The following is a 21,677-nucleotide window of genomic DNA, read 5'->3' as shown; positions in this document are numbered from 1 at the left end:
TACCTGCGCTGAAGACCGGCTCCTTGGGTTTGCTGTGGAGATAAAACCAAACCAGTTTGTAAAGGGAGGCTGGGGGTGGTGGTTAGTCTCATTCACAGAAGACCCCACACCCCACCAGCTGCCGCAGTTTGTCACACGGATGCTGTTAAAAAGAAAAACAAAACCATGTAACTGCAAAGAGGAGGAACGTAAGCAAAAGTGTCCAAAACCAGGTGCCAGAGACGACAATCCCGACTTTATCACCGAAGATGTGCTTTTTATGAGAGCAGATAAAGGTTTGGAGACGGAAAACATGTGGTTCATCACGACGGGAACAGCCCTGCCTAAATGTGTGGAAAGGTTTGTTTTCCTTCTCCACGCTCTTCTGGCAGATTATCTGAAGAACTTACTTAAACCTAGCAAACTCCTGTCACAGGGGCTTTGGGGAGAGAGCTTTTAGCGCCCAGCTCCCAGCAGGGATGGGTACGGGGTGGGCGGGGGGAAGATGAAGGGGTGGGAGAAAGGAGGGAAGAATAAGGAATGTCAGGGTGTGGCCACATCCTGGGACATGTGGGGATCCCCACTGGGGGCCTTGGCCAGGCCGAGACCCCCCATGACTGCACCTGGGAAACCAGAACCCCACCGTGTTCAAGTTCACACCACCAGGGACTGAGGTCATCCCTAGGGGCAATCCTCCCACAAGACGAGCCTGCATGGGGAGTCCCCCCAAGCGCAGGAGGGCACAGCCCTCCCCGTGACAACCTGACAGCCGCCTGTGGGAAGACTGTCACCTCGTGCCAGACAAGGGAAGGGACTCCCAAGCACGGCAGGAAGTGCGTCCCGTTCAAACACAGAGCCAGTGCTTGAAGCCAAGCCTGTGAGACTCCGATGTCCATGCCGTCTTCCAAGGTACCCCACCCCACCAGAGTACCGACCACTTTAAGATGTGGAAAAGACACAGTAAATAAACGAAACCCGTCCCAAAGAGGGCTGGGAGAACTGTCAGCCTGCAGAGGCACCTACATTTTTTGTGCGTACATGTTGAAAAACACATACTGGAGCAGATACGGTCCTAATGTTACTTTTCTCCTTCATTTTAAACTTGAAATACATTGAGAAACACCACCAGTAAAAACTACCCCTAATCCCATGATGTAATAAATGATATTATTTATTAATGTCCTTGATTTTCAGATAATTTTATGAGTATATGGCGGGAAACTCTTTACTGATGCTTTAAGAGTGGTTCACTGTGTTTCAAGTAGGTGGATCTGCTATGGGCTGAGATTTCTGCATGCGAACCGCTGGTCACTGAAAATAGTACTCTGCAGGCCCCGCACACCTTTTAACACAAAAGCCTAACTTCCATCAGCCCTGAAGGCCCACAACAACCTCTGTGGACCCCGACATTTTTCCGATCTCATCCTCCTGTCTCTCCCCTCAGTCACAGACTTCCAGACACTCTGTCCCTGCTGTCCCGAGACTGGGCCAGCAGCTCCCAAGCCCGGTGTGGACCCCAGCTTCCCACCGCCCTGGAGAGCGCACGGCCGGGCGTGTGCTCAGAGCCACCCAGAGAGGCCTTCTTCGATGCTCCACTCTGCGGCCTCCTCGGTCCTGCTCACCACGCCCCGCCTGGCTTTATCTGTATTAATCTCTCTCCCCAGAAGCGCAGGAGGGCAGAGATCTTTGTTCACGACCGCGTCCCGGGGCCTGTAACAGTCTTCAGCTGCTGCCTGGAAGCTGGTAAGGTCTGGAGCCCTCCCTGCCTCTGATCCCAGCTGGCCCCGCGGGTGTGCGTCTGGCCGGGGCGCTGGGGGCTGTCCCAGCGGCCCTGCTGCCCCCCACCTACCCCAAGGTAGCCGGTACTTCCTGGCGCCTGGCACTTCTCGCTGTCCTCCCGGTCAGTCCTCAGCCTTTACTGCGCCATCACGGCATGCAGCCCCTCCAGGGCCCCCTCTCAGCATCTTCGTCCCTCCTCCGGGGTGGTACCCACACAAGGCCCAGTGTGGAGCATCCCTCCCGGTCCTCGGGCTGGGCCCTTGGCAGGTGCCATGCCTGGGCTCAGAAAGGGTGGCTTCAGAACTCCTGTCCTGCTCCCAGGCTCTGTCACAAGCTCACCGAAGGTCTGTGGAAAAGGGGTGCGTGTGTGTGAAGGTTCCCCTTGTGCCTGGGGCTCCCAAGAGTTCTACACCACTCGGCCTCTCAGGATTCTACAAGCTGTCAGCTCCTTTCTTCTTACAACCATTCCTCCTCTTCCTGCAGCTCTGCCAAAGATCACGGCGGCCAGGGCAGTCCCTCCTAAGAGGAGCTTGTCACTTTTGGGGCTGAAGTTCGTCGTATCACTCGGTGACCTCGGCTCCACGGTGGGCTCACCTGGCTTGTTCTCGTCGTTGGGGGGAGTGACACTCTTGTGATTTTCTAAGCAGAAGCGTAAGTCTTAACTGCAACTTTTATATCTTATTAGATTCATAGGCAGGGCAAGGACACATGAGGAGAAGCTAAAACAGAAGACTACAAAGCAAACCTACTGGTTAGGTAAGCCAGGCGAGGAATCAGAAGACAGGAATGTTATTTTTCCATCATGACTTTGATCACAAAAGCAGAAAGATGCCAAGTCCATGAAACAGACATAAGCAATCTGGAACCCTCCCCAGAGATAGAAAAGAGCAATTACAGATTATGTTCCTCTTAGAAAGAGAACATCCATAGGGGAATCTGAACTTCAAATATAGGGAAGCCAGTGGAATTCTGATGTTGAAGCACCATAAGAAGATGGATGAAAGATCCGTTAAAAGACCAGAAAAAGGTAGCTAAGTGTTAACAGCTAAAGGTCACTGAGAGGTACCAGGTACTGAAGTTCTCATAGTTCTTTACACCTTGCTCTAAACTATGCATTACCTTTTGGGTATACAGGTATTGTATTTAGAAAACATACTATCGCTAGGCTTCGTTATTTTAGAAAGTTCAATTTTTATAGAAAAATATACTATACTTACTTTAGAACCCACGATTCCTGCCCACATACCACCCTCCTGAAAGGCAAAAAGCCTGGGAAAAGGTACTATTCCAACTCACACATGCACGTCTTATAAATACAAACCTATAAAATGACAGTACATCTTCCCAACTATTGATAGAAGGGCAAACCCACAGAACATGTGATGACGATGATCCAAAGTTAAAGATGCTGTGGCCCCAGGTCAAAATCAGTTAATGGCAGCCGTGCGCCAATCACCTGTCCGATCTTGAACTCGCCATCAACAGAGCTGAGAGTGGGCCCTTCAGACCCAGCACGCTGGAAACACGCTCGGGCTGTGAACTCACTTGGAACGGGAGATGACTGCCTCTCAAGGTGTGGTGTAATTTGTCCCTGGGCACCCATTCCTTAAATGGGCTAAATGGAAAACTGAAGTGGGGGACTTGGCACTGCCTCTGCCACCAGGGTGTGGTTCCTGGGGGCGGGGGGAGAGTGAATAAACTCTGGGACCAGAATGAGGCTCCATCCATCCCTATCCGAGTCTGGAGTCAGTGCAGATGTTCCCCACCCTGAAGCCCAGGACTGAAGTAAGCCCAGAGGAGAGAAAGGATTTCCCTTCTGGCAAGCAAACCCTCATCTCTTGGCTACTCCGGCCTCAGGCTGCTGGGCCCAATATCTCCAAAATGAACCATGGTGCAATCCAGTGCGGGTCTTTTTACTGCTCTGTTTTTGGCAGGAAGGAGATTTGCTGAAAGAACTTGGCTGTACACTCCCTAAAGCTGGAAGGTTCGGGAGACTCTCCTAAGGACTCTTCTAACTAGAAGCAGTACCTGGGGGTCACGGAGGACGCGAGGAAGCCTGGAGCCTTCACCAGACCAGTAGCTGGATCTAGAGGCAGTAGGAGGAAACCAGACAGTTGGCCCAAAGAAAAACTCCCACCCGGAGCTGTGAGCTCACACCACGAAGCAGCTATAATCACCTAAGTCACATGTTATCCCCGAAAACGTTCACTGTGGACTCTGGTTGCCGGGACTGTCAGAAGTGGCTGTTTCCCCTTCATCTGATATCATTCAGATGACTCACTGTGGGCTGGGTGTTTGTAAGGGGGAGAGTCCAGCCAAGAACTTGTTCAGACTCAGATGCAACGAGTATTCCCTGCACTGCTCCTCTGCAGTGGGATCCGCGCTTAGCACGTTTGTATCTGTTACTAATTTACCCCAAGGTCCTGAAAGCTGGTCTCCGACACATGGGTGACGCATGTAACAGGGAGCTCTGGAGACGGGAATTAGGGCAGACTGACAGTGGCCAAATGCTTCCGAGCAGAGATACTTGCTTTACAAAATGATTAATAAGGCCTGATCGAGGAGGAGACCGTTCCAAAGTCAAACATGTTTTTTCCCTGCAACTTATTCATCTACAAAAACGGTACCTCTCGGCATACATACCATGACTCCTGAAAATGACTTCACTTGATGAAATGTGATCCCTGCTGGGAGTCAGGATACTCTGCTATGTAAATAATGATTCTTTTTATAAATTGCCCTTAAGTAAGCAGCTGTTAACTACAAGTAGGGTCGTTCAGGAACCATCTATTTAAAATATTTAGAAGTTGCTACTGGGGACAAAAACTACTGCTTCATAGACATTTCCAACCAATGCTTCCAGTTTAACGTGGCAGAAGGAGCACAGGGTTTTTTGTTTTTTGGTTGCACTGGGTCTTAGTTGAGGCTCGCGGGCTCCTTAATTGCAGCACGTGGGCTCCTTAGTTGCAGCAGGCAGGCTCCTTAGTTGTGGCATGTGAACTCTTAGTTGCAGCATGTGGGATCTAGTTCCCTGACCAGGGATCAAACCCAGGCCCCCTGCGTTGGAAGCGCGGAGCCTTACCCACTGCACCACCAGGGAAGTCCCAGGAGCACAGATTTTGAAGACAGCTGGATTCGTGTTTTATTTGGGCAAATCATTTTACCTCCATAAACTTTAGATTCTTTCATCTACAAAAATGGGACTAAAACCACTGTGAGGCATAGGGTACCGGCAGGATCGTATATAACATGTGACAAAGTATCTAACACACGGTTATTAATTAATATTACTTCCCTCTTCCTCCTAATTTCACTGACAATAACCTATCAATACATGTATGTACTTTTGAGCTCTTCACCTAACAGCCTCAAAACTAAAACAAAATAAAGAATACCATACCAGCACTTATTATTTTAACATTTGTTAAAAACTAAATGACCCCTTGGCTTAAAGAGTGAAACGATCTTTTCATTTGAAAAAAAAAAAAAAGATTCATTTAAATCATCTAATTTCCAACGTTTCGGAATCCAAAATGTAGTGTTAAAATCATCTACCAATAGGTGGTGCTGTTTGCATAGTTCTTAAACGACTATGGTTTTAAAATCTAAGTACAGTATATAGGTAACATCCTTTCATTCATTCAGGGAATGTTTATTGAGCACTTACTGTGCGCCAGAACTGTGCAAAGTGCTAGGAATATAAAGAAGAAAAAATGACACAGCTCTGCCCTCCCAAAGCTTAAGGGGGCGGGGGTGGGGGGGGGGCGGAATGTGTGGGAAGCCCCTGGAGGGTGGGGAGGGAGGAGTCACGGTTACAGATAAAGTTAATGGGCAGGAACAAAGCAATCTGGAAGGCAGCTAACTCAGACCAGGGCGCTCAGGCAGGCTTCCCAGAGAAAGGGGCATCCTGAAGGATTAGCTGGAGTTCTCCTCCTGCCAAGTTTCCAGACACATACATATGCCACTTAGGACAAGGGACAAACCTCCACTTACTAAGTGTTAAAAAGTGTAATTCATCAAGCTCTGCATTTGTTTGGTTTTGGTATCTGTTTGATTTTCTAATACTACAATAAAAAGATTTTTCTAGGGGCTTCCCTGGTGGCGCAGTGGTTGAGAGTCCGCTTGCCGATGCAGGGCACACGGGTTCGTGCCCCGGTCCGGGAAGATCCCACATGCCGCGGAGCGGCTGGGCCCGTGAGCCATGGCCGCTGTGCCTGCGTGTCCGGAGTCTGTGCTCCGCAATAGGAGAGGCCACAGCAGTGAGAGGCCCGCGTACAGCAAAAAAAAAAAAAAAAAAGATTTTTCTACATATGCTACCTTCTTACTTTCATTTGGGTTTCTCTAATGAAGACTGAGTTTGAATATCTTTTCCTTAGTTAATTGGCTACTCGTATTTCTTTCTCAGCGAACTGTCTCTGTTCAAACCTTTTACCCACTTTCCGATTGAGTTAACTGTCCTTTCCTTCGTTGGTGTGTGTTGTGACATTTGGAAATGAAGGACATTGGCCCTTTTCAGTTGTGGGTGTCATTCGTATTTGTTGAGAGGATGAGTCTTCGTGGGCTTTTCCTTCCCACTTCCCGCCAAGCCTTACGCTCTGTCCTGCACATGGTAGGTGCTCAGTGAGTCAAGCAGTGCTGGGAAAGGGTATGAGTAAGGTGAGAGAAATGGTCAGAATTTCTGATTCCTCCCTTTTCAGGTTGGGGTGAGATCAGAAACGGGAGTTGGAGAATTCTGGAATGTCCCAAAAAAGAGAGGCACTCAAGGGCTTCCCTGGTGGCGCAGTGGTTGAGAGTCCACCTGCCGATGCAGGGGATGCGAGTTCGTGCCCCGGTCCGGGAAGATCCCACATGCCGCGGAGCGGCTGGGCCCGTGAGCCATGGCCGCTGAGCCTGCGCGTCCGGAGCCTGTGCTCCGCAACGGGAGAGGCCCCAGCAGTGAGAGGCCCGCGTACCGCAAAAAAAAAAAAGAGAGGCACTCAATATTGGGGAGTGGGGTGAGCAAAGGTGTACAAACATCAGCTCCAACTCTGGGATGGAGAAGGCAAATAACAGTAGTCATACCATCTATGGAGCACCAACGTCGGCCAGCCCCACGCTACGCACACCATCTTGTTTAATCCGCACAACAGCCCTGAGAGGTAGGTATTAGTTTTTACTGGTGCTGAGGGAAACCCCAAAGAGGTTAAGTAACTAGTTCACAGTCACATAACGAAAGTGGCAGAGCTGGGATTAAAATTTGGTTATGGCTATAATGCCCCATCCGTCTACGCTCTTTTTGTTATATTGATTGGGGTAAAACGATTCGTTCAACAAATGTTTATTGGGTACCCACTGCATGCTGGGCACTGTTCTAGGTGCTGGGCTGGTCTGACAGGACTAGAAAAGGCTTGTTGGTATCCAAACGTCCAACAAACGTGCATTCGCCTAGATAAATAATGATTCACATCTGAAATAACGTTGTAAGAGTATATTTCCTGACACAAAGACATGCTCATACAGCAAATGAAAAAGAGGGTTACAAAATGTAGGCAGAAGAATATGCTTTATGTAAAAATTATACCCGACACACATGCAACACCCTAGAGATAAAGTCTGGATGGAAACACAATAAAATGGTAGCTGTGAGTTCTCTGAGGGCTGAGATAATAGGGGATTTTCCTTTCCTCTGTTTTGTACATTTGGATATCCTAAAACACATGTTTACTTGTGTAATAAATAGATTACTTCAAAAAGGAAAATAAATCCTGCTGGGGGAGAGTGAGAGCCAGTGTTGGAAGCTGTGGATATCAGGGTACAAGACAGGGTGAGGAGCCAGTAGATGAAGGACCTTGAACCCAGGCTGAAGATTAAGATTTACATTCCACCATCAGTGATGCTAAAGGAAAAGAAAAGCAATGCTGAGCCTTGAGGACCCTGAGGCGTCAATCAAAAGACTGCCTCACTGGTGTGCAGAAAAGGGAACCCTCCTGCACTGTTGGTGGGAATGTAAACTGGTGCAGCCACTATGGAGAACAGTACGGAGGTTCCTCAAAAAACTAAAAATAGAGTTGCCATATGATTCAGCCATTCCACTCCTGGGCATATATCTGGACAAAACTATAATTCGAAAAGATACACGCACCCCCTATGTTCATAGCAGCACTGTTTACAATAGCCAAGATGTGGAAGCAACCTGAATGTCCATCGACAGATGAATGGATAAAGAAGATGTGTGTGTGTGTGTGTGTGTAATGGAATATTACTCAGCATAAAAAAGAATGAAATAATGCCATTTGCAGCAATACGGATGGACCTAGAGATCATCATACTGAGTGAAGTCAGACAGAGAAAGACAAACACCACATGACATCACTTATATGTGGAATCTAAACTATGACATAAATGGACTTATCCATGAAACAGAAACAGACTCACAGGCATAGAGAACAGACTTGTGGTTGCCAGGGGCGGCGGGAGGGGTGCGGGGGTGCGGGTAGGGATGGACTGGGAGTTTGGGATTAGCAGGTACAAACTACTGTATATAGAATGGATAACCAACAAGGACCTACTGTATAGCACAGGGAACTATATTCAATACCCTGTAATAAACCATAATAGAAAAGAATATACATATTATATTATTATAATTATATATATTATATGTATAACTGAACCACTTTGCTGTACAGCAGAAACTAACACAACATTGTAAATCAACTCTACTTAAATGAAATAAATTAAAAAAAACAAGACTGCCTCATTGAACGCTAGAGCTTAAAGAAGGATGGAGCTGAGAGCTCCGCTTAGGGTTCTGAACTTCACAGCCTGGATAAAGCAGCCAGTTGCACAACACAGAAGGGGATCTAAGGGAACACTTTTATGTGGTAGACGTCTTCATAATTTTGAAGCTTTCTTCATATTTGTTTACTCCAAAGATGGGCAGTTTATTTGTGTGTTACAAGGTTTCCAGCAGATGGCTGAAACATTTCTTGTTCTAACAAAATCAGCTCATACGGCAACAACTTTTTGATGGAAACAAAGTGTCTTGTTTACAAAGTTGATATATCCTATTCCAGCCAGAACTACAAAGGAGGAACCAGTTGGATAATTGAAACATTTTATCAGTCTAGCAACATCTAACATAAACTATGCATTACAAACAGTAGTTGTCCTTCTGTCTGATATAAAACATTTAAAAAAAAATTTAAAAAAAACCTCTCTTGGATTAGTCTACTGGCGACATTAGATAGTACAGGTTGTTTATCAGAATGTTATTGGCGATTCCCTATTTAAATTGAATAAATACTTCATTATGACACAAATCACTGTATAATTGTTAATATTCACTTACAATCAATAATATATAAAGTGAATATTACATTGCCATATATTGCTTTTGTTCTTATGAAAGTTTTGTCAGTACAAAGATTAATAAGGGCTGTTAAAATTCTGTGGCTCATTACAAGCAAAATATTTTAAAATGTTAACTATTCTAAGATAAAAGTCTACAATGTCACAAGAGAAACTGTTGACTCTCATGACCATTTCCAAAGAAAACGAGATACAGGAGCACGAAAAGTGAAACTCTCAGGAATAATAGTTTCTATGAACACAGAACACATAATTATTATTAAACAGATTAATGTATCTTGGAAAACGGGAATGTTTAGGACATCAAAAACACTATTATTTTATGTTGGACAGTAAGATCTGTACAGTTTATAGGGAGTGTAATTATTATTATTGAGAAATATAAATGTTGAAAGGAGCCTCCTTCTAATTTTCACAGAAGTGCCAGGTGCATTGAAGACAGCGTTGTATATGGTGTGTGGTCATTGTGAGCCTTACAGCAAACAGTCTGTGATTGACACAAGTTAAAGCACTGCCCTGTGTGAAGGACTTGCTTCTGCAAATCAGGACAGACCCAAAGTTACACCTCACTCACTCACATTCTGATAAGCTTTCCTGTGAATCTCGGGGCCTGCACACCAGCTCATTCTGATGTGACAGTAACAACCATGAGAACATATGGTCGGTCCTCTGTCTCCGCAGGTTCTGCATCTGCGGAATTAAACGCCCACGATCGTAAAGATCCACGGTTGAATCTGTGGAGGCAGAACCCACTGACTAAAGGACTTGAGCGTCTGTCCTTGGTATGGGGGTGGGACCCTGGAACCAATCCCCCTCGGACAACCTGGGATGACTGTATAATACTTTATTTCTCCCCAACCAATTTTACATTTTGCCAAAATCCAGGTTGCACTCATACGACTGTGTCCTGTGAATGTAAGTTAATATGCGTTAGACCAAAAACAGACTAATAACTTCAGGTGTCATCCGCCACCTTCATCTTACCAACGAGGAAATGAAGTTCAGAATTTTGGAATTATTTTCTTCTACTCTGCACAGGTCTCAATTTATAACAGCTGCCGTTACTGAGTGCCAAGTGCTATGATAGGTGTTTTCCTACCCAGTTAGCTCTTTGACAAGATTCAAGGGAATTAGGTATAAAATCCCTAATTCACAGAGGGCAAAAACTGAGGCTCAGAGAAGTTAACTGGCCAAATTCACTTACAAACCCAGATCTCCCTTTTACTCCAGAGCCTGTGTCCTTTCCATTACATCTTGCTGTTTATAGTAACCAAATATGGACAATGTGTTAAAATGCAAGACAGCATTCTGGAACCGAGAACAACGTCAGACAGCATCCTGGCACCATGGACAAATACTTGGGTGTGATGCAGAAGAGGTCACGCTGTCTTAGACCACCGAGGATCAGGTTTAAAAGGGGAATTGCACCGAGCCCACCTCTCTATCCCTTTCTTTGCCTGCTTTAAGCCACGGGGACTGGGCATTGGTCCATTAGACTCCAGCTCTGAATCGGTACAAGGTCAAGGTAGCCCAAGAGCGGGGCTCTTCATATGGGAATGGAAAGGAAAGATGAAGGGAAATGGGCAGGCAGCAACAGAAGCACCAGCTTGACCTTCACCTCTATTGCTTCTCAGCTACTTCTTCCTTCTGTCGGAGTTCCTGCTGCCATCATTCCCATGGGCCCCTAAAGGTGTCTGTCGGTACCAGCAATGACCTAAGAGAAGGCAGGAACTTTCTCTCTGAAGCTCCTTAGGTGCGACTCAACCAGTTCAGTGCTACGTGCGCCTCAGCTACTATTCCCGGGCTCTAATGAGACAAAGAATTTATGTTTAAAGGGACGTGTTTAGTTGCCTGAATTATTTTTATAAAATGATTAGTAAATTTTCCCAGTCCCTCATTTCCAAATCAAAATTTCCTACGGTAGCATTAAAAAACAAAAAAACCCTTTGTAAATATCTTTCATGGAAATATTTACCCAGCACACTTAGCAAAGCCATAGGATTTAAAAGATACAACAGATCTGGAGTTTGCACGATGCAGATTCTTTTTGGAAATTCTTAATACAAATCAGATGTGCAGAGAAGGAGCCAGGTTTTTAAGAACTGCCAAGATCTAGACATCTCAGGTCAACTTCCAAGCTTACGCTGAATTCAGAGAAGCCTAAAGGCCACCCTGCATCTCTCACTCACGCTCTGCTGCCATTTTAACTACTTGGCCTTATTTCCAAGGTATTATCACCCAATTAGCATAATCTTCTGATAAGAAGTCCTATTAATAGTCTAAATTAGAAGACAACCCCATGTTAGTGGTTTTGAGATTGTTAATGGACTGTGGACTTGACCTGCTAGAGATATGAGAGGCCCCTGTACCTCTTTCTACAAAACATATCTTTTAGGAATAAAACTGAAAAAGGGTTTAAGCTTCCTTTACAGGACTGAATCAGAATGGACTTACAAGCTTGGAAATTTTTCAGCCTGTGGGTTGGAGTCCACTGCTTTATGACTAAGCCTTCTCCTTACACGAACATTTGGAAAAAAACAAAACAAAACATGGTTAGCCTGTGAAGCTGAAATTCCTTCCTAAGCCTTGCTCAATAGAGAGAATAGAATTAAAGCACAATGTTTAAAAAGAGAGAATAAAGTACATTGAGTAGATATATACAGAGACAGAGAAACTGATCTCAAATACACAATACATTCTTAAACATAAAACAAGCTCTTAGGGCTTCCCTGGTGGCGCAGTGGTTGAGAGTCCGCCTGCCGATGCAGGGGACGCGGGTTCGTGCCCCGGTCCGGGAAGATCCCACATGCCGTGGAGCGGCTGGGCCCATGAGCCATGGCCGCTGAGCCTGCGCGTCCGGAGCCTGTGCTCCGCAACGGGAGAGGCCACAACAGTGAGAGGCCCGCGTACCGCCAAAACAAAAAACAAAAAAATACAAGCTCTTAAAATGTCCCAAATTAGCTTTCACTAATAAAATGTTACTATTAACAGGGAGCTATCATAATCCATTATAAACCAACCTCAAAGAAAAAACTCAAAGCATGTTTCATGAAACCAGAAAGAAAATAGTTCCTAGTTCTGGTGTTAGCTCAATATTAAAAATAGTTTCGGACAAATCATAAAATTACAACTTTTCACCCAGTCTGTCGCAGAAAATACTGTTCACAAACAAGCCACTGAAACTGATTTTAAAAAAGCAGCAGAGAGTATTAGAAATGTAAAGTGCTCCGTATGGAAATTCAGAACAGGTTCTCAGGTTCCATGGAGTTGGTACTAAGCAAACTCTCGGAAACGACTTCTGTCTGAATAGGAGCCCTGAGAGTTCAAGTTGTAATTTTCTACTTGGATGATAACTGGTGTGAGCTGTGACCCGCAGCTGTTTGATTAGCGCCCACAGTGACGTCAGGAGAAGGAGTATGGGGCATGGAGGGCTCACAGCTTGTGTGCGTATTAGGGGGTCTTCTGATTCACCTCTGGGAAAAGAGGCCACACAATATCTGAATCGCAGGAACCAGAAGTAAGACGCCCCTTACCTTTCACTGTTCTTTTTGCCACTAGAAGAACTGCTGGTGGATCCCGTGCGATTCCGGTTTCCTTTGGAATCCCCATAGCTTTCCCTTCGACCACCAGGAGATACCCGTTCGGAAGAGCTGGTCCTCTTGATGGTACTAAAAGTACAAAGTAAATGACAATGAAATCCTTCACGGAGTGATTTTATTTTATTGCTGAGTGTGAAAATATATACATAGAACATTCTATTTCCATGTGGATATTTAAAAGATAGAGTGGTTTGAAATTCCTAACTATAGAGATCAAAAAACTTTTCAGAATGTCACTTGAGATCAACGCCTCTACTCATTGCCTTCGTAACTGTGGCAATCAGTGTAGTTCAAGGTCATAGAAGAATTTGAAAGGTAAGATTCCCAACAATACCGTGAGAACTCTCCAGGGGCCTAGTGGGAGGTGACCCCGCCCTTGTGCAGGTTTCAGTCTAGACCAGTGGTGCTCAACCAGGGGTGACTCTGCCCCCCAGGGACATCTGACAATGTCTGGAGACACTTTTGCTTGTCACAACTGGGGCAGGGGGAGGGCTGCTACATCTAATGCATAGAGGCCAGGGATGCTGCTAAACACCCTATAATGCCCAGGACAGCCCCGCGACAAAGAATGATCCAGCCCCAAATGTCAATAGTGCTGATATGGAAGAACTCTGGTCTAAAGGCATACGTGGGACAAAGACATTCCACTCTCTATAGGATGCCTCTGTTTAGAGGTGGTGCCCATGCAAGTGCTTACTTCCTTCTGAATAAACAGAGGGACTACAGTGGTTGGAAGCCTGGTGAGGGATGTCTGGGGAAGACTTCCCGAAGACTGTGAATTTCTGGGAGACAGAAAATGAACGGCTTGAACGTGTTATAATGACACAGTAGGGAAGAGCCTGTCCTAGGAAAAGGGATACCCCACGCACAGGTAATTCACAGGCGTGAGGGGTCAGTTAGCCAGGGCAGGGGCTGTAGGTTGATGGTTTGCTCTTGGAGCCCGGAAGTGTATTACAGGCAGCCCTGTAAAGTTTCTTTGTTTGTTTTTTTTATCTTCATCATTAGGCCATATGTTTCCTGAGATCCCATCTCATTTATCATTCTTATATTCTTTGCAGAGCCTAGTATAGAAGCTTGATAAATATTAATTAAATGAAAGGGTGAAATAAATGAAACGATCAATGGTAGTGTCACCCTGACCCTGTCACAGGCAGAGGCATGTGATGCTATAATTTAGCACCTGCTCCGTGAGGAAGAAAGAAGGACAAGAGTGGATGGTGGTGCCGCTCCCGGGTGGGGCTGCGGGGGCAGGTCTGGTCTGGATGCACAGAGTCAAGGTGCAGGTGGGCGATAACGCAAGTCTGCAACCCAGGAGGTGGCTCGGGATTGGCACTGTCAACTGGGGGGGGGGGGGTCACTGAGCTATGGACGCGGAGGAAATCTACACGCCGGGAAGGAGAGAAGATGAGAACGGAGAGAACCTCCCCGGGAAAGAGTGACTTTGTAAGACGTGAGTTGAGGAACTGCCACAGGAATCTCAGGTAGCAGATAAACCCCGAGGGACTGGGGAGGAAGAACCCCCAGAGGACAGTTAAGGTGCTGGGGTCGTGGACGCAGGAGGGGGACCTCGGTGATGATGATGAAGCCTCAGGGGCTCCAGTCAGGGCAGGGTGGAGACGGACCTGAATTTCAATCCGGAGGACACAGGCAGGAGCTGAGAAGCTTGGACAGTGAGACTACTGCCCCTGGGCTGGATTCCAAAGCCTTCCCTTCTCACAATTAAATAACACAGAATGTGCAAGAGCCTTGCACACGGGATGCTCTGCTGTCTTCCCTTCATTCTCTTTTTCCTCCTCATCTCTGCCTTCCTTTGGGCCAACTTTAAGTCCTTTTTCCTCTGTCACTTCCGATCGGTCAGTAAATAATCTCTTAGCACGTTTTCAAAAACTGCACGGTGTATCGGCTTTTGAAAAGCCATCTCGCTCCCTGAGTGAATGAACATAAATAAAATGACCATAATCATGATGATCTGAAGACACTTTCTGCGTAGTCTTTCTGGTCACTGAGGAAACTCTGAATTGACAGCCCCAGGATCTCACAGCTGGGATCTGCACGGGTGTGCCTTAAGGTCAAAATGTGAATTTTTAGAACTCTCAATTTGAGGACAAGGAAATTATAGATCTTAGGAGAGCATTACATTTCTGAAATTTAGGATTGAAGTCTAAAAATTACAGAAACCTTTATGTTTAAAGTTCAAGATCTTCCAGTGACGAAAAACACCAAGCTAATTCCACGTTGTGGGAGCTCTCCCTGCTAAGCATCTGGCCCGCCGAGGCTCTCAGGCACACTGCCCCAGCAGCTGGCAGCCCTGAGCGGCACCTCCATAGTGTCCCTGTGGGAGTTCAGGGTAAGTTCATGGCATTTTAAAGGCTTGTATAAAACACCCTTAAAGAGCTGAAAAGCCATGACTATTAATCAATGATAGCAAACGTTAATCGATTTTCTAATAATCAACACTCAACCTGGTGGCTGGAAGAGTTAAGAGGGGAGATCAGTGATGGAACCATGGGCAGCAACGGTTCGCATGTATTAAGAGCTTCGCGTTTTATATGAATCATTTAATTTAAACCTCACATCCCCTGCAGAAGTATCATGGTCCCTATTCTCCAGATGAGGGGACAGCTTCAGGGATACAAAGCAACACGTCTGAGGTTACTTGACCCCTTGCTCTCTACTGGGCCTCCTAGTTAAGGCCACCTAGGGAATTCCCTGGTGGGCCAGTGGTTAGGACTCCTCGCTTTCACTGCAGAGGGCCCGCGTTTGATCCCTGCTCAGGGAACTAAGATCCCACAAGCTGTGCGGCATGGCCAAAAAATAAATAAATAAAATAAAGACCGCCTGCAATTTATGAAACACCGAAGTACGTTAGTTTTGAGGACCTGTTGAACAGAGATGTTGGACGTCTAAAAATCCAATAAAGGTCAATAATTAATACAGTTATATGATTTAAGCCTTGATCAATGGCAGGCATCGGAGAAGGCCCTCTAAGCTACTGCACTAAAAGGGTGGTAGAACTACCAAAGCATTAGTGAGGGTTACAAAGTAAATCTAAGTACTCCTCACCTGGGTGTGGAACTGTTCAGTCTGCATGCATTGAGAAGACTCACAGACCTGTTTAATCTACGTGTGAGAGGCACGGAAACAAAGCAGAATAAACACGACTGCAACAATAAAAGCGTGGAAAAATATTTTGGTAAACTTCAATAAATTACAGAATACACCGCACATTAAAATGGGAAAACATTTTGGTTTGCATATACAGACTTGGATATAATCCATCGCGGCTCCTTCAAGATATTTGTCATTCACGCATTTGCATTGAAATGTTAAGCTTTAAAAAAAATCTACTATTGTTGTATACGTAGAAAAAACAAGAAATTTCCTTTTGAGAGCCAAGAGCTCTCATGAATTAAAGAGGATTTACTAGGACTCAGAGTGAAGGACAGAAAATAGAGCTTGAAGACAAGACATCTGCAGGAACAAGGGCGGCCAGAAGAAGTGATACTGTATACTCACTGAGAGAAGCCTCCTTCAACAACCAGCAGGGAATATCAAAGAAGTTATGCTCCCTCTGGACAGCAAGTGAGAAATCATGTGCTTTATTTTGAAAGTGGTAGAAGTCCTAGCTTGTGAGAGACTGTATAATAACACAGCACAATGTTTCACTGCTTAAGGCAAGCATTTTTGGTGTAGAAATGCAGATACCATCATTTCTCTTCCCTTCTGCTCTCAACCTCCACTCTCAAACCCAAAGTTCTGAAAATACAATGGTTCTTTGCCTTACACTACGGTTGCATTCAATGGTTTTTGCCAATTTAAACTAAATTTTAGACATAATAAAATCTCTGCAAAGGGAGAACAGAGGAAAAATGGCCATCTTTCTTCTTAAGGTTAAATAATAACGCTAAACGTAGTAAGTTACCACAGCATCTTTCTTTCATTATGTGATTTAAAACCAAGAATTGGTTTTCCAAAATTTTGCAGAAAAGATCTCAAACTTTTACAACTGAAAAAAATACTGGGACTTCCCTGGTGGTCCGGTGGAAGCCTCTGCGCTCCCAATGCAGGGGGCCCGGGTTCAGTCTCTGGTCAGGAAACTAGATCCCGCATGCCGCAACTAAAAGATCCCGCATGCTGCAACGAAGACCCGGCACAGCCGGGTCCTATTCATAAATAAATAAATGAATAAGTAAATAAAAAGGAAAGAAAGAAAGAAAATACTAATCTGAGGGGAAGCTTGTACTCGTGACCCGAGATTTTCTGATGAGGTCATTTGCCATGACAGCCGGAGGGATTAACGCTAGATTAAAACGATTATCTACTCAACAAATACTCATTTGGAATCAATTTATACTGGGCTCTACGCTGAGCACTGGCAAATCAACATGGGACCGGGACTAACCTGGTTTTTGTCCTGCAAGGGGTGAGGTAATTGTGACAGATTGAGGTCATGCAACTTCAGTAATTAGGAAATGCTCTTATCTTTGTCTAAAGACATCTTTGTAGCAAAAACCAAGGCATTTCCTAAGAAGGCTGGTGGCCTTAGAGAATTTGACAGACCAAAATAAGTTTTTTTTCTATCATATGAAGCCAACTACCTGAGCCCAGAGGGGGGAATTGCAACACTTCTGATAAGAGAATAAGTACCAATTCATCTTCCTCTGTTCAACAGCATCAACTCCCATTTCTAGCTTGTTACAGAGATCACACTCAAAACCTGAATTTAACACATACATTTCAATGGATCTCAATGATAAAGAGTATATTAGGAAAAAAAAAAAAAACCAAAGCAGATTTAAATCATGTAAGTACCTGGCACTGACTTTGGTATTTTTACAAATGCTGTTATTTCTAATGAGTGCAACTATTTTTCTAAAGGATTATCAGCTGTTTGTTCGAAAGCCATAGATATTTACCATCCTACCTTCCAACTGGAGCAGAGCATTTTAAAAATAATGCTCTCTTTTTGTACCAGTTTTGTTCTTTTGATCTCTCTTCTCACAGCTTTGCCCTATTGTAAAGCTCTACTTAGGAGTGGAAAGAATGAGTGATTGTTTTGAGCCAGTGGAAATGTTATTCTATTGTCAGCTCCAGCATCCCCACTGAGGAAGGTATGACCCTACAATGTCTTCCCCGGATTTTCTGCCTTTTCTCCTTTCACTAATGGAAACAAAACTTTTCCCAAGGATTCCAAATCACGCCCCCAATCGAAGTCTTAATTGGCAACACAAAGCACAACCCCTGGGTGCTGGACAATTTCCAAAGGGGATTTTGTTCTTTAGTACTAGGCTGAAAAAACCCCGGAGAAAAGAAAACAAACATATACCCATCCACACACCAGAGATGCCCCAGCTTGGTTAATTTGGAACTCTGATTACAGAAAAATTCCTACATGATTATAAATGTATTTGAAATGGCTCGGAGGTTGTTTTAATCCTAACAGGCGGAATGCCCAGCTTGCTTCTGTTTTCAAAATTCTCCAAGGAGAGATCTATAGGAACTTCGTCACAGAGTAATTATTATCTGCCACTGTTCGGGTTTCCAACTTCCAGACAGATGGGAATTCACATCCACGGAAGCCCACAAAAGGCAGAGGAACAAAATAAATGAATCACTATGCTTTACACCGAAACACCAAGAGTCTCAGACACTCAATCTAGAAAACCATGTATTTCTAGTTGGCTGCTGGACATTAGCTTATCAAATGAATAAAACTGATTATTTTGTAAATTAAAAAGAAAAGTCTACAAAGGCCTAAGAACATTTCTAGAAGGAAGGTTATTGTTTAAATGCTAATACACGCACACACACACACGCACATACACACATATATAAAATATGATGGCTACTGATTATCTTCCCCCGCCACCATCCTTTCCTTCTAAGATAATATTGCTGAGGGCAAGCACTGTCCATGAGCTCCTTCATACATGGCTGAAACGGGGGGCAGAGGACCCAGGCTTCTGCTCACAGCAAGGGGCCTGGTCCTGTAATGGGAGTTCAGGCCCTGCAGCCCCATATGAATGGGCAATTCTGTCTCTCAGGGTCGCAACTTGCTGCCAATCTCTGTTCAGTCACCCTCGCCCCTGCCTGCTACTCCTGTCAGCACCCTCAGGGGCATCTCAGAACATCACTGTTTCTAAAGAGCATCACCCAGACAGGATGGGGAACACAAAAGGGATGGTTTCCAAAGAGCAATTATATCAAGCATTTTTTTATGAGTAGATGTAAGCGCTGACCTGGAAATCTTTGCAAGAAGCAGCCTATCACAGTGAAAGGAGTGTGAGCTCTGGATCCAGAAAGACCTGCGTTTGAGCCCAGGCTCTCTACTCACTTGATCCCGGGCAAGTTACTTCACTTCTTTGAGCGTCAGTTTACCCACTGGCAAAACAGGGATAATAATATCTACCCTGGAAGGTTGTTTTGAGGATCAGTGATAATGGTATTAAAAGCTTGATGCTTTGTACACTTTTATTATTAAAAGATAATTTCTATCATCATCACTGATTTAAAGGGGGCCCGAAGCACCATTAGGGCTCTTTGTCTTTTTCACATCCTGTGGGAAAGTATCCATTAGATTCTTCAGCAGAGCCTCACTCCTGTAGCCATCTGCTTACATCTCATTCCCCAGCCTTATCCTACCCTGAATCGATGTTTCAAATGCTAGGACTCAAAAACACAATTTGCCAGGGATTCTAACAGTTGTGCCAATTAATCCTGCAAGGTCTGAGAAAACCACAAACAGTCTATTAAGTGAAGGATATTATTGTACTACATCAAAGTTACTTTGGATCAAACACAGAGCCTTCCACAAAATCAAAGTGCAAGGATGCTTGACATATGCTCTCATGAAAGGAACTGAAAGCTAGAAATTGTATCTACATTTCAAATTTTACTTTTATGATTTTTTGCTCTGAAAAAAAATTTTCCTTTTACTTAAATGCCAAATATATAGAGATACAAATTTTAAAAGTTTATTTTCTTTAAGAATAAAGAAAAAGAATCTCATTTTTTCATTAACTACTTGCTACTTTAAAAAGTCAATCTTGAAATTCAGCAACTCACTCTTTAAACAGCCAATGAGTTGAAGAAGAAATCGCAAGAGAATTTTGAAAATATCTAGAGACAAATGAAAACAAAACATTCTAAAACTTGTGGGATGCAGAGAAAGCAGTGCTAAGAGGGAAGTTTATAGCTGTGAAAACACTTGCATTAAAAAGAAGATCTGAAATCAACAACTTAACTTTATACCTCAAGGAAACAGAAAAAAACAACAACAAATAAAGCTAAAAGTTAGCAGAGGGAAGGTAATAATAAAGATTACAGTAGAGATAAACAAAATGGAGAAAAGAAAAACAGTAGAAAAAAGTCCGTGAAACCAAGAGTTGATTTTTGAAAAGATCAATAAAATTGCCAAATCCTCCATTAAACTGAGAAAAAGAGACAAGACTCAAATAACTAAAATTAGAAACTAAAGAGGGACTATTACAACTGATGTCACAGAAATAAAAAGAATTATAAGAGACTACAATGAATAAATGCATGCCAACAAATTGAATAAACTAGAAGAAATGAATAAATTCCTAGAAACATACAACCTATCAAGACTGAATCATGAAGTACTGAAAACTCTGAATAGACCTATAACTAGTAAGGAGATTGAAGCAGTAATCAAAACTCTCCCAACAAAGCAAAGCCCAGGACCAGATGGCATGACTCCAGAATTCTACCAAACATTTAAAGAACTAATACCAATCCTCCTCAAACTCTTCTAAAGACTAAAGGGGCAGTGGGGGCACATCCAATCTCATTCTAGGAGGCCAGCATTATTCAGATACCAAAAAAAAAAAAAAAGACACAACAAGAAAAAATACATGCCAATAACTCTGATAAATAATGATGCAAAAATCAACAAAATACTACCAAACTGAATTTAACAGCACATTAAAAGGATTATACACCATGACCAAGTGGGATTTACACCTGTAATGCAAGGATGGTTCAACATAAGAGAATTGATATAATATTAAGAGAATGAAAGACAAAAACCACACGATCATCTAAATTGATGCAGAAAAAGCACTTGACAAAACTCAACACCCCTCATGATAAAAACACTCAAACTAGGAATAGAAGAAAACTACCTCAACATAGTAAAAACCATATATGAAAAGCCCACAGTGAACTCATACTCAATGGTGAAACACTCCATGGTGAAAGCTTTTCTCCTAAGGTCAGGAATAAGGCAAGGATGCTCACTCTCATCTCTATTGAACACAGTACTGGAAGTCCTAGCCAGAGCAATAAGACATGTAAGAAAAATAAAAGGCATCCATGTTGGAAAGGAAGAAGTAAAACTATCTCTGTTTGCAGATGACATGATCTTAGGGAAAACCCTAAAGATTCCACACAAAAAAATGTTAAAACTAATAATTTCACCAAAGTTGCAGGATACAAAAGCCAAAACACAGAAATCAGTTGTATTTCTATTCACTAACAATGACCAATCTGAAAAGGAAATTCAGAAAATAACCTCATTTATTATAGCATCAAAAAGTACAAACTACTTAGGAATAAACTTAACCAAAGAGGTGAAAGACTTGTAGACAGAAAACTACAAAACACTGCTGAAAGAAATCAAAGAAGATACAAATAAATGGAAAGTCATCCTATTTTTGTGGGATTGGAAGACTTAATATGTTAAAATGTCTACACTACCCAAAGTGATCTACAGATTCAATGCAACCCCTATCAAAATACCAATGGCATTTTTTGGAGAAATAGAAAAAAAAATCCTAAAATTCATATGGAATCTAAAGGGACCCCAAATAGCCAAAACAATCTTGAAAAAGAACAAAATTGGAGGACTCACATTTCCTGATTTCAAAACATACTACAAAGTAACAGTAATCAAGACAGTGTGGTACTGGAATAAAGACAGATAATATAGACCAATGGAACAGGATAGAG

At 43.7% G+C, this 21,677-nt stretch overlaps 1 protein-coding gene across 3 annotated transcripts in view; it reads right to left on the bottom strand.

Moving 5' to 3' along the window:
- EML1 (EMAP like 1) overlaps nt 1–21,677 on the bottom strand; it is an 85,459-nt gene that overhangs the window by 43,489 nt on the left and 20,293 nt on the right. For all 3 annotated transcript variants that reach the window (XM_029239535.1, XM_029239533.1, XM_029239534.1), the window contains exons 3-4: nt 12,642–12,776; nt 4–32 (exon numbers count right to left, since the gene is read on the bottom strand). In XM_029239535.1, coding sequence (XP_029095368.1) covers nt 4–32; nt 12,642–12,776 — 164 coding nt within the window. The remainder of the gene's footprint in view (nt 1–3; nt 33–12,641; nt 12,777–21,677) is intronic.

This window comes from Monodon monoceros, unplaced genomic scaffold (assembly GCF_005190385.1).
Source record: "Monodon monoceros isolate NGI ecotype Baffin Bay Population unplaced genomic scaffold, NGI_Narwhal_1 Super_Scaffold_21, whole genome shotgun sequence".
Classification (NCBI taxonomy): Eukaryota; Metazoa; Chordata; class Mammalia; order Artiodactyla; family Monodontidae; genus Monodon; species Monodon monoceros.
This window is presented reverse-complemented; position numbering and strand designations above follow the sequence as displayed.